General features: G+C 40.9%; 1 protein-coding gene across 8 annotated transcripts in view; it reads left to right on the top strand.

Annotated features, from left to right (window-relative positions):
- Nucleotides 1–14561, top strand: part of diaph2 (diaphanous-related formin 2) — a 559041-nt gene that overhangs the window by 124327 nt on the left and 420153 nt on the right. For all 8 annotated transcript variants that reach the window (XM_052154718.1, XM_052154723.1, XM_052154724.1 and 5 more), the window contains one exon: nucleotides 10826–10965. In XM_052154718.1, coding sequence (XP_052010678.1) covers nucleotides 10826–10965 — 140 coding nt within the window. The remainder of the gene's footprint in view (nucleotides 1–10825; nucleotides 10966–14561) is intronic.

A 14561-nucleotide genomic window follows, 5' to 3' on the forward strand; every position in this document is an offset into this window, starting at 1 on the left:
TGTTGGTGCCAGACGGGCCGGTCTGAGTATTTCACAATCTGCTCAGTTACTGGGATTTTCACGCACAACCATTTCTAGGGTTTACAAAGAATGGTGTGAAAAGGAAAAACATCCAGTATGCGGCAGTCCTGTGGGCAAAAATGCCTTGTTGATGCTAGAGGTCAGAGGAGAATGGGCCGACTGATTCAAGCTGATAGAAGAGCAACTTTGCCTGAAATAACCACTCGTTACAACCGAGGTATGCAGCAAAGCATTTGTGAAGCCACAACACGCACAACCTTGAGGCGGATGGGCTACAACAGCAGAAGACCCCACCGGGTACCACTCATCTCCACTACAAATAGGAAATGAGGCTACAATTTGCAAGAACTCACCAAAATTGGACAGTTGAAGACTGGAAAAATGTTGCCTGGTCTGATGAGTCTCGATTTCTGTTGAGACATTCAGATGGTAGAGTCAGAATTTGGCGTAAACAGAATGAGAACATGGATCCATCATGCCTTGTTATCACTGTGCAGGCTGGTGGTGGTGGTGGTGTAATGGTGTGGGGGATGTTTTCTTGGCACACTTTAGGCCCCTTAGTGCCAATTGGGCATCGTTTAAATGCCACGGCCTACCTGAGCATTGTTTCTGACCATGTCCATCCCTTTATGTCCACCATGTACCCATCCTCTGATGGCTACTTCCAGCAGGATAATGCACCATGTCACAAAGCTTGAATCATTTCAAATTGGTTTCTTGAACATGACAATGTGTTCACTGCACTAAAATGGCCCCCACAGTCACTAGATCTCAACCCAATAGAGCATCTTTGGGATGTGGTGGAACAGGAGCTTCGTGCCCTGGATGTGCATCCCACAAATCTCCATCAACTGCAAGATGCTATCCTATCAATATGGGCCAACATTTCTAAAGAATGCTTTCAGCACCTTGTTGAATCAATGCCACGTAGAATTAAGGCAGTTCTGAAGGCGAAAGGGGGTCAAACACAGTATTAGTATGGTGTTCCTAATAATCCTTTAGGTGAGTGTGTATATATATATATATATATATATATATATATATATATATATATATATATATATATATATATTTTTTTTTTTTTTTAATTTTTTTTTTTTTTTTAATATCTTAATTTGATGAATATATAGGCTATAAAAAGCTTCATTTGGTAATTACCAAGTCTTTAGCTGTGTCCCAAATGGCACACTATACGCTATGCACTCAACCATGTATTGTATGAATTTTCAAAGTGTAGTGTCGTCCCAAATCGAACACAGTTTTTTTTTTTACTACACTGATGTGTTTGCCGTTTAAAAACTTACGGAAGTGATGTTTCAAACCCAAGCCACTTGTGTTGCCACTAGCTTTAGCATGCTATCCACCCTCAGTTCAACACTTATATCTCAATAATATACATATTCACACAGCATGGTATGACGGTAAATCGTTTAACTCACTTTTGTAAGGTCTTATCTTCACAGAAGTTTCGCTAGTTGTCATTGTGGCAGACAAGCCTCTCGTTTGTCAGTAAATGAGGAAGCAGGAATCGGATTGACACTCAACAAGACTTTAATTACAATTTAAAACACTGAATTGGAACATAACAACATGACGACACACACACACACACACACACACACACACACAGCTCCATGTGTATGTCTCTCTCTCTCCAGGACTCACGACTGCTCTTATCTCTCTCCTGCTGATTCGGCCGCTCAGCACCAGGTGCTTACACTTACAGCCCGGCCACACTCTTCTCCTCATCACTTACCCTCACCGCTCGATTCACACAGGGGAATGCTCCGGACTGAGTTACTCCCCATCCCTCCCTTCCTTCCTGCAGGGGAGGAGTTGCCCCTTCCGCTATGTCACTGGCTGGTTTTCCCCACCTCTTGGGTACCTGGGTAGGATGATGGGAGGGGAGAGGAAAAGGGGGCTGGAGAGACAGAGAGTGAGAGAAAAAATAAAAAAAAACTCAGGTTCATGACCACGCCATTTGGTCCTCGGCCAGCTGGGTAGAAATTCTCTGCAACGGCGGGCGATGACACTGGACCTTGCCTCCTGGCGGATGGCAGCTATCTCATCTGCCTCCTGGCAGACGTCAGTGGCTTCCCCCTGGTGGATGGTAGTAGCTCCTCCTCCCTCTAGCAACCGACAGTAGCTCCTCTAGTCCCTGGCAAACGGCAGCGAGCTCCCCCGCACCCTGGTGGATGACAAAGGATCCTTTGTTGCCTGGCGGATGGCAATGGGCTCCTCGGCCTTCAGGCTAATCACTCTAGTACCACCGCACCATCAGACACCCTCGACGTTGCAAACCTCCGTCCACGGCGAGGGCTCTTTGATGCCATATATTCCTCCAGTCCCGGGTTTCGCCACCAGTGTGGCATACAATCCTCTCATTCATTGGTAAAGCAGGAAGCATGAACCGAATTAACACTCAACAAGATTTTAATTACAACTTAAAGTACTGTACTGGAACATAATATGACGACATATACACACACACACACACACACACACACACACACAGCTCCGTTTGTGTGTCTCTCACTCTCCAGCACTCTGACTCCTCCTCTTATCTCTCTAAGAGATTGAGTTCAGTCATACTGATTTGGCCAATCAGCACCAGGCACGCACACTTACAGCCTGGCCATGCCCTCCTCCTCATCACAGTCATATTCTCCATTACGCCAGATAACATCACAGCTGGTAACTTCCACTATGTACAGAAAGCTGCATATGCATGAGTGCACATTCCACATGTTTTGATGGTTGAAAAACTGCATCATCCGGGTACTCATTGTACACTTCTTTTTGTCTCATTTTCAATGTAAACATGCTACTTGCACTACTTACAAAATTATGTAAAATAGTTCAGATGTGTGCAGTTTGGGACACACCTGTCATTTTGAAAAAAGAATTCCCCGGTGTATTTTGGGCTTGTTTATAGTTAAAAGTTCCACGTTATACACAGAATCTTTTCTGGTTATTATTGGGATTTTGGTTGCACAATAAACTGCTTTTTAAACAACTCATTTTGGAGCCTCAACATCTGTGCCATTCATATTAAGGAAAGACTAAGAAATATTTTCTCATTCTAAAAATCGATTGTATCGAACCCAGAACATTCCATTAAGTCAAATCCTCACAATTGTCAAGGTTTTAATATGGCATGTATATCTAAATGTCATGCTTATGGGTGGACATTGGTTAAACCCACTTCTTTTACTTTGATGGTACCTCACTGCTGTTATTGAGATTTGTTGAGACTCACATGAAGTGTGGAAGAGACATAGTCATAGGTTTATCAGCAGCAGGTTATCTGTTTAGTTCCTATTAAACTGACTCCCACTTATGAACCCTAATTTAACAGAATTATTCTGGTGCAGTGACCTCACACTGAAATAAATTACATTCACAATGTGCAATGCACTGCTATCACTCACCTCCATCAGCTCGTAATCATGTGTTCTATACACATATCTGACTGAAAACAGATGGGAGACTGCTGATCTAGATCCAGATCTAGACCCAGATTACTCTGGCTCATCAAGTGGGTAGAAGACTGATTAAAGGGATAGTTCACCAACAAATAAAAAAATGAATTAACTCATAAATTAACTCATCTTGTTCCCAAACCATATGACTTACATCATTCAGGATGTTATAAACCAAGAGTTGGTCCCTATCCAGCCTGTCAGTTTGCTGCTGTTTCATTATCAATGGGTGTAGCATGCAGAGGTATAGACAAAACCAGCTGGCTTGCCCGGTCCCTGCGATAGTTATACTCTCACACATCAGATCGTGCCAAGAGTGCTTTACAGTAAAGGAGAAACACACACACACACACACACACACACACACACACACACACACACACACACAAAGATTTATATATATGACCAGCTTTTGTCCCCGTCCCAAAGTGAAATTGACAAGCTTGCTGGATTAATTGTTCCCTGCACTATTGTCTCTGGCAGGAAATGCTGTTATTGACAAACAAGGATTCAATACGACTCTGAGATGAACACTTTGTGCTTGGTCAACAGACTGTATTGGTCTTTTCACTGTTGAGCCCTCATTCTATTTTCTCTCTCTCTCTTTTCAGTTATTTTTTTTTTATCTCTCCAGCATTCACCCCATTTGTTGGTTGGTCCCTCTTTCTTATCTCCCTCTCTTTCTTTTTATTTTTCTTTCTCATTCCCTGTGCTTTCTCTTTCTTGCTTAAGCATTTCTTTGGACCTGCATACAGACTCTTTCCCCATGTTCTCTCCAGCCAGATGCAGAAACCCAATTACAGTGAACCTGTGGATGTGGCTGTCTGCATGATTAGTGTGGTCTCATGTAATGTTGATATCATCCCAATGGATTGAGCTGGCCAGGGTCATTAAATTGCATATTATGGCCTCTTTGGTTTCCAAAGGAAAGGGCAATGGATAGTTAAACCAGAAACCAGTCTTTTCTAGAGTGAATTATACTATATTTTATAAGTGTTCTGCCTGTTTTTGGTGAGGAAAGAAATAAAAAGAGCATTTTCACACCTGCTATTAATTATTTAGTATGCTGTAAAAACAATGTGTCGTATATTTGGGCTTTCATAATACTGAAAATCCTGTGATTTCTATTACAAAACATTCACACTAGATCTTTTTTTTTTTTTTTTTTTTGGCTGAAGAAAAACGATACAATGCTGATTGTTCCTGTAAAACTTGCTATCATGTTGCTAGGGCATTGCTAGGTTGTTGCTAGAGTGTTGTGGGTGGTTGCTATGTGGGTGCTTACTGGCCTAAGTCAAAGCCCACCCCCAAGTCTTTATCTATAGTTTTAACGTCTGAACAGGCTCCCGTCCACCAGAGGGAGCCCTCACTTGAATATTGAACTCTGTCACTTCCTGTTCCTGCCACATCAGTTCCTGTTTGCTCATTCACCATATATACAAGCCATGTGCTCACAGTATCACTTTGTGAAGTATTGCCTGTTATCTTTCTTACCAAGCATTTATTCTCTACCATTGTTTCTGACTACTGTTATGACCATTACTTACATTTGCTGGATTCACATCTCTGGATAACTGTTTTGTATTTGTTTGCCTGTGGGACCGATTGATCTGTGTTTTGACCAAAGCCTGTGACCTGACTATGTTTAATGAATTGTGTTTGGATTGTTTGTTCAATCCCTCTAATAAATGTCCACAAATTGAATCCTCTTAGCCTACCTCATCCTTACAATAGTTCAGTAGTTTATACATGTACAGTTACACATGCATGTTTTGTGTAGTAAAGCTGCCCTCTTTATCTCTCGGTTCAAGTATATATGGCACAATTCGTAATAAAATATTTGAAGGATGAAAAATATGCTGCTTTAAATACACACCACAAGTCACCTTTCTATCGGAACATGCGCTCAACACAAAGGCCAATTGTGGTCCATTTAACTGAGCTATGATTGTAATTATTTTGTCTGACTTGGAAAAAAAAAAGTACTGATACAATTTCAGTCAGACAAATGTGTTAACATGCCTTTTAAAAAGACAAATTATTGTTTCAGTCTGACTGAAATCTAAATGTTAAAGTGCATGTAAACATACTGTTTTATATACTGGTCTCTAGATACTGTATGGCTTGAGTCTCACCTTCAGTGTCTATGTCTATGGGATTTATTTGCCCATTTTAATAGCAAGTTTTCTCAACATGCAACAAAATTTAATGTATTAGTTTCCAAGTTGTGCAGGACAAGTCACACCAACGTTTCAAGGGTTAGTTCAGTTTATGTAGAGCTAATGTTGCATGACTGTATCATTGATCAATGGCAAAAGGCCACGTTCATACAGCAGCAGAATATGGATGTCAGTCCTTTTTTTAATATGGTTATGTTCACACACAGTTCGGTTATTTATGAGAGTGAATCTATAACCAAACTGACAGCCGCAAATTTTCAGGTCTCACAACCACATTCTTGGCAAACCTGTGCTGTGTGAACAGAACCGTACTGGACAACTAGTTGTCTGTCACGGCATATAATGTGAGAGAGCCACGCTGCATTGTACACGCATATGTCTTGAGTGTTTCATGTGGGTTTTCGTTAACTAACAGAGATGGATATATTAGCTGCTTGTCATCCGAAGATTCATCCGCTGTCTTCCACTGGCTGCACTTTGGCACGCGACGCACGACGCACGATACAAAAGCTGCGCTCTGCACATGGTTAAAAAGCGTTCAAAGCCACTGTCGGTTTATTATGATCTCATGGATGAACTCGCACCTTGTTTGGAGCCGTTAATTTAAGAATGCGCTGTCAATTGTGAAAAGACATACCGTTGTTTTGGATGTCGCCGTCTTTGATATTTAATTTAGCCGCTGTCACTATTTTTAGCAGTTAGAATACGGTTGTGACTTTGGTTGTTCGTTCATTCAGACAGTATTCGAAACACTACTGTAAGCTGTTGTATGAACAGGACATTTCAAGACTCACACCTGTTAGTAAATATGGTTGTCAATCCCAAACACTGACTGTATGAGCATAGCCTTTGTCTAAGCTAGAACATTGGAGCGTTTTTTTTAAAGTGACTGTGAAAAAGAGAAATTAGGAATTACAAGATAAACAAAAGAAATGTATGGATACTTAATGCTTTTCCAACCCAAGGATATAATATAATCATTAAATATAATGATACTTAACAGCTGTGCAGCTCTTATAAGGTTGTTCTCATAGTGAGATGGATGGCAGCCTGTGGTTCAGTGGCTGAATTTGAGCTAGCATGTCTGGGAAAAGCCAGGGGCAAGTAAAGTTAGAGACAGTAATGAGGGAAGTAATAACCTCTCTCTAACACACACCCCATTACTTCTATCTGGCAGGTAGTATACCAGTCATATTAGGGTCCTTCAGATTAAACTAAAGAGACAGATAAACTGAGTGATCCTTAGTCAGATCCAGATCATGACATATTCAAGAATGAGGATCTGCCTGAGAAGAAAGAGCCTCGTCGTTTCAACCTGAGCAGCTTATTTCTTTGGGATGGGTTGGGGAGAACAAGTTTTTCTTATTTGCAAGAAAAGAGAGAGGTCAGAGAAAATGACTGAGCCGTAAGAACTGAGACACCATCAATTTAGAGAACAGTTGGGTCTTGCAGAGTACCGTTCTTATTGAAACTCTGTGTATCCATGCATGTTGTTTGCACACGATGGTACCAGAATACACAAGGTCATTGCAGATTCACAGCGGCCAGTCAACATCAAGGCTGCTTTTATTGCCTAACAACTCGTCATGTCGCCACCAGCTCAACCACCAACCAACTGCTTAAACTAAATACTAACACCTGCTGATCACACCAGAGTAAATCACTGCAATCTCTGCCATGTTTACAACATGTTCTGCAGACTCAACACACACAATCCATATTGCAGCCCCCTAGCTTCCTGTAGTAATGGCTCATTTATTTTCCTGTTGCTATAAAAACCAGCTCTGTTGCTGTGACAGAGTTTCTGTTCACTGTGCCTAGACAGAGGAGAATGGGACTTTGGCACACAGATATGCCCTGTTTATTCCTTCAAGACTGCCTATTAGTGCAGCCTGCCTGCTGGGGAAGCCAAATCCTGAGACGACAACATTTTAGTGAATTCATATCAGCGAAACAATTGCTAATACTTTCTCAATACTACCCTACATACTCTTCTGTCTGCATTAATTCATCCCCCCCGTCTACAAGGGTGACTTTGACAGCCCACCCACTCTCTGTCGCCCTCTTCTCTTCCCTTGCCTTTGACTCGTTTTTTCCCCCAGAATGTACAGACATAAAAACACATAAAAAAAGAAGTAACACATGGATGATGGATAAGAGAGAGAGATAAAATTAAATAAATAAATGCAGTGAAAATTACAAGAATAAGAAGTAGGTGTAAAGCAGGAGTATGGCACACTTTCGATTCTTTTGCCCAAGGGGTTTTATTGAGAAGGTTTTTATTGATGTAACAGATTGACAGTCTTCACTCCGTTTGCCTCCTGCATGAGAGTAAAGACTAGTCACAGAAAATCCACGACCTTGGCAGCTTCAACCAAAGCTGATTTAAGCATGCAGAAACATCATTAAAAAAAACCATGTAGGCCTGTTTATGGGTATTTTTGATACCTTTGTTTGACCAAAGGCTCTCCTCCATGCAAAGAAATTAATACATTATAAATAAATAAATACATAATTAAATTAAAACAATGACTAAGTAAATAAATAAGTAAATACAAATGTATATTTACTTTTATTCATTTAGCAGACACTTTTGTCCAAAGTGACACAATTTGGAAGGATACAACATGTGGGTAAAGAGTGGACCATAATTAAGGTTTGTCAAACAGATCATTATTGCATTTATTACAGCAATATATGAGAGAGTTTTTGCACACACAGCCTGGGGTTGGGATTGTCACAATATATACTGACAGGTGTTACGATTCTCTGTTTTCTGCCCTGTGTTTTGCCTCTGTCATCTGTTCCCCCGGACTACACTTCCCATAATTCCCTGCTCTGATCACCTCCAGCTGTTCCCCATTGTTCCTCACATGTGTTTCATTAACTCGTTAGTCTTTTTGTATATAATGTCCTGATTTCTGTTCAGTCCTTGTCAACCTCCTGTTCTTGACCCATTCCCATCTTTCATGTTCTCACTGTTTCTGTGTTTACCCTGTTAATCTTATCTTTGTTTATTTTATTAAATACTTTAAGCTGCGTTTAGATCCTGCTCCTGTGACCTCTCTCTTTGTAACAACAGGTGTGACTAAAATTATACTGTGCAGACAGGAGCAGATCAATTACAGTTTCTATAAAAAGTAGCCAAGTCAAACCCTTCTCTAACTTGTATTGATCTTGAAGAATGCCTGTAAACCAAAGTAAAATATATATATTTTTTAATATACAGCAGTTATAATATAATATACCCTTTTTGTGTGATTTTCTAAACTGTTCACTATTTCTGGACATTGCTGCAGTTATCCTCTTAGATATGCGGTCATAAATTCTCCAGTTCAGTTTTTGTCCAATTAAGTTTAACGGTGAAGAAAACATCAGTTTCTTAAGCACTTAACATGAGTTTCTCGTTCTCCTACCACACAATACCCCTAAACTCTGCAATGTAATAAATTTTTTAATTTGTATAATAATACAACAGAGTTATTTTTGTGCTTATATTGTGACAAACAGCTAGTTGTCGACTGCTGTTCAGTTCATACTGCACATTTAGACCAGACTTGCTGTCTTCCAGGTTTTCACTTAAGTTATATAATCCAGCTGTCACTCGTGTACAAAAAAGAGCTGTGTATTAAGATGTATATTAATATATTTTATCCATATTTGATAGTACTCCCAGCAGGAGGGTGAACATAACTACAGAAAGTTCAACTACTAAAGCTCAAAAGAGATACAGCCCAAAAATATGAAATTATAAAAAACTAGTTTGTGTGTGGGAGCATTTCCCCATTAAACTTTTTATTTTGAGATTAGCATGAGGCAGCTCCTGCTGTATAGTCTAGCTGGTAGCTCTGTGTCAGTCAATGCTGTGGGTGGGAAATATGCTGATTTAGGGAGGAAGTGAGTCTGCAGTTATGGAGCGTTAGTAATCATTCTCACCTGCTGGAGACTGGGATACTGCTGGGAACATTGGGGCACATACACAAATCAGGTGCTTGTAACTACATCCCCCTCCTACTATTTTCAGCCGTCATCAGATAATTGAAATGGACACCCTCTGAATTTCTGCCATGCTTTTGCTCATTTACTGCCACCATGAGGATGGGAAAAATATAATCTGAAATAGATCTTTGAAAGCTGTTTGCATGCAAAGTTCTTCTTAGATTGGCATTTGCTTCTCCTAGAGCAAGGGCAGGCAACCTTTTTGACATGCAGTGACATTTTTATTTTACTGGTCAATAACTATGCAAAATCCCGTCAAGGGCACGCAAGCAAATGCACGTTTTTCACACCTGTATTCCAATCTACATCTTGATGTAATCCTTCCTCATGTTCACACAACATGTTTTCATCAGCTGAATGGGAGGCTAAATGCTTTAAAGTTTGATGAGAGTCACACTGCGCATGCATGCCATTTGCACATCATAAGCCGATCAACGATTTAGCCCTTTTTGGTGAATCGCACCTGCAAAATCCTAAAACTTTATTTCCTGGTTTAATAAACATTTTGAATAGCCTTAAAAAGATTTTTGAACCCCTCAATGTGGGTTTATGTTTTCTCTTTTTAATCGTTTAATGTAATTTTGAGTATGACCTGGGTTAAGGAGGATTTCCTATATGCTGGGTTGGAAATCTCAAGAGTTAATTGTGGTGTTTTGAAAGCAAAAAGAAACAATTGAAACATGGAATGTAGGCTGTTATCTGCGCAGCCTGACTGATGCAAAGTGGGCACATTTACTCGCACGATTAACAGAAAGTGACGCGCTGCTGGCTCGTGATGTGTGAATGGCTTGCATGCGCTGCACGAGTCTGTTGGGTATAGTGCAGTCTCATCACATTTTAACTTTTTGTTTAACCTTCCATTTAGTTGAAGTCATGCTGCGTGATCATGAGGAAGGATTACATCAAGATTTAGATTGAAATGTAGGTGCGTAAATTCTTTAATTATAATAGCCTACTTCTCTCTCGCCATGGGCTCCCCATGTCCTAGAGGCAAATAGGGGCAAGCGACTCATAGCTAGTTATTCCAGAGACTTTCAATGATTAAGTCTAATACAGTTGTTGTAATTAACATGTGACAGGCCTAACAGGGTGTAAAGCTCAGCGGTGCAGTGGCTGATCCCTTAATGTGTCTTGTTTCCCCAGGGTGGACTGAGGAACAGCAAGCACGAATGTACACTCTCATCACAGGAATACGTGCATGAATTGCGCTCTGGTATCTCCGAAGACAAACTGCTCAACTGCCTGGAGTCCCTCCGTGTGTCCTTGACCAGCAACCCTGTCAGGTCAGTCCTCTTCCGTTTATTCCTCTTTCCGAGTGCCAATCTTTCCATTTTTCTCTTACTGAAACCTTTCATCTGTAACTTTATTGACACCTCATTCTGAAACAAAAAGTTAAACCTTATTTTTCTGCCTGCATTTGGCAATCTTGCAGGATTTCTTTCAGGATGCTAATTGGAAAACTGTCAATGGGTCTTTTAACCTTCAGTCCATATGGATCCCCGATCCTGGTTAAATGAGCATAGCCCATAGCATAGCAATCTAAATGAGTGTAGCCTCCAGTAACTTTGAGCCCAGCCCTGTCATCTCTCTATCTATTAAGCTCTAATAGATAGGAAATCCTTTTTTTAACACTTCAGACAGCCAGCCATTCTCAGAAACGTTAATAAGCACACCACCACCACTACATCTAGACCAGATCCCTTCACTTTCAAGTCCCTCCACTAAAGTGTCTCTCCCACCGAAGCCTGCCTGCTTTTTTAATCTGTTTTGATCATAGATAATGTTCTACTTAAAATAATTTTGCATTTCTCTTGCTCCCCAATCACCACCCCCACCCCCTCCTACCACCCTGCCTATTTCTGGCAAAGGTTTATTGGCCCCTCTAATTTACTCATAATAATGCCCATCTCAATTCCCTCAGCTTGCTCCCACAAAGTTGTCTCCCCTCTGGTGGACGGGATCTTCAAATTTAATTTGGTCCCAGTAGCGCAGAGGAACACTATGTGACAGCAGACCCTCTCAATTATTTACCAGAGCACTGTCTGAGAGATAGCTCTTAATGTGAATCAATGAGCGCTGCATATAAAGTGGTCATCATACAATTGGCAAGCAGACGATCTCTTTAGGTCTACCATTGCACAGTGGGAGAGAGGACCTTCTCAGAGCCTGAGAAGAACTGTTATTTGATCCACCGACATTATGGGCCTCTGCTCACCTACTAACAGGGATCGGTTCAGTCTCACCGGAGACATCATCTGCTGAACACTCACCCAGCAACAGATGTGATCTGTGCTGGAAAGCAATTAATAGTCGCCCCTGCCCTCCTCCCCAGATGGCAGTACAGTGCGACTAGTCAAAGAAACACAAACACCAAAATGACTTCACTATTGTTTTCTTGTTACAGAAAAACTGTATAAATGTGAGTTGTAGAACACTGTGCCTCAAGTTAATTTCTTATTATTGCCCTAATTAAATGATTGGATGACATCTTGTCATGTCTTATTTATCAGATCATCACATTGCAGTGTCAGGGCCCCATACATCCAGTTATTTATGCCAGTGTTAGCCATTAATCATTGGAAATGGATACATGTTTTGTTCTTTGAGGAGCCTACACTTCGTCCCCCCATGAATAAAGAATGTTTTAAAGTTCGGACTGGCATGGCTGAAGACGTGTGGTATCAGCACATCCTCTCAGTAAAAGGGCAGTTTGTGCTGAGGGGCTGCTGAGGCCAGGGCCACCCTCCGGGCGTTTCGAAATGGCTGAACTTGTGAGTACCCAGCAAGAGAGGGGTGCTGAGTGGCTCACCCGCCCACTGAATGTCACGCCTTGCTGGGAGTGAGGCACCCTGGGGTGACGTGATGCTCGGAGATGGTCATATTTGCTGATATCTTCTCCACCTGCACCTTTTTCCTCAGTCTTTCCATCTTTCTTTTAACAATACTGAGGGTTACAAGCTACTATAATACAAGCTTCTATTCAGCTCATCTGTGCCACAGTTAATATGGACTGGAGATAATTATTATGGATCACAACACACAGGAAGTTTCCACCCCTTGCACTGAGTACAGTATGCTAGTGTGACCTTTACAGGTTTATGTATTTGAGACAACCGTGCAAAAGACAGTTGCATAATGCAATGGAGTAAATAACTGCTGTCTATATTAGTGGATAGCTTAATGTGCTCAATTTCTCCCTTATTTCATTTTGTATTAACCACCTTAAAGGGATTTGGTGTCTGAATGATGGTGGCTGTGATGAGGAGGAGGGCGGTGCCGGGCCTTTACTACGCATGCCCGGTCCCCAATTGGGCTAATCAGCCGAGGAGAGGGATAAAGACAGCTGGATGTGGCAATTCAGGAGAGAGAGAGAGAGAGAGAGAGAGAGAGAGAGAGAGAGAGAGAGAGAGAGAGAGACACACATGCAGCTGCCATTTGTGTTTTGTGTCTTTGTTTTAATTTGACATTAAATATTACTTTGACTGTTCAGCCGTTTCCTGCCTCCTCCTTGCCCGTCCTTATACTGTTACATTAGCGAATTCTCATTTTAGAATGTTAAATGACAGTCTCTTTAGATCAAGAAAGCAAAGAATAGCTATCACATCCATGCTCCATACCACACAGATGATAAAGAGATGCCAAAAAGTTAGGTGTCTACTTAAAGTTTAATTCCTCTGGGACCCGACTCAGTTCTCCATAAACGGCTTCTTTTTTTTTTTTTTTTTTTGCCTAACTACACTCCCTGCAAGTTTGAAATGTTTGGACATAAAGCCACTGTACGTGCTGAATGAAAAATTTATTTGTGACCCCAAGTTCCTTCACTTTGCAAGGGAGCAATTACTCTTGAGTCTCTTCATACCTTATCTCCTCTCCAAGAAATATGTAAGCGTGTGAATGCCTTTTAAGTCATGATTCCTGCAACATGCTCTGTTCCATAATAATCATAAAGTGCACTCATGAACAGAGTAAGTGAGGTGGGGATGGTTAAATCGTGGATGTAAAATGTTAAACTTGTCACACCTGTTCATACAAATGTAATGGATTTCTAATCATTGCAGTACACCAATGAAACTATGAAATTATGAAAATTGCCATAACTGTTTGACAAAAGAAGTGTTTAATATCATAAGATGAGAGGAACATCAATTTTGAGCTTCAACATACAGGTGAAACTCGAAAAATTAGAATATCGTGCAAAAGTTCATTAATTTCAGTAATTCAACTTAAAAGGTGAAACTAATATATAATATAGACTCATTACAAGCAAAGTAAGATATTTCAAGCCTTTATTTGATATAATTTTGATGATTATGGCTTACAGCTTATGAAAACCCCAAATTCAGAATCTCAGAAAATTAGAATATTACATGAAATCAATAAAAAAGGATTTTAAATACAGAAATGTCGGCCCTCTGAAAAGTATAATCATGCATATGTACTCAGTACTTGGTTTGGGCCCCTTTTGCATTAATTACTGCCTCAATGCGGCGTGGCATGGATGCTATCAGCCTGTGGCACTGCTGAGGTGTTATGGAAGACCAAGATGCTTCAATAGTGGCCTTCAGCTCTTCTGCATTGTTTGGTCTCATGTCTCTCATCTTTCTCTTGGCAATGCCTCATAGATTCTCTATGGGGTTCAGGTCAGGCGAGTTTGCTGGCCAATCAAGCACAGTAATACCATGGTCATTGAACCAGGTTTTGGTACTTTTGGCAGTGTGGGCAGGTGCCAAGTCCTGCTGGAAAATGAAGTCAGCATCTCCATAAAGCTTGTCTGCTGAAGGAAGCATGAAGTGCTCTAAAATGTCCCGGTAGAGGGCTGTGTTGACTCTGGACTTAATAAAGCACAGTGGACCAACACCAGCTGATGACATGGCTCCCC

The sequence above is a fragment of the Xyrauchen texanus genome, chromosome 23 (assembly GCF_025860055.1).
Source record: "Xyrauchen texanus isolate HMW12.3.18 chromosome 23, RBS_HiC_50CHRs, whole genome shotgun sequence".
NCBI lineage: Eukaryota > Metazoa > Chordata > Actinopteri > Cypriniformes > Catostomidae > Xyrauchen > Xyrauchen texanus.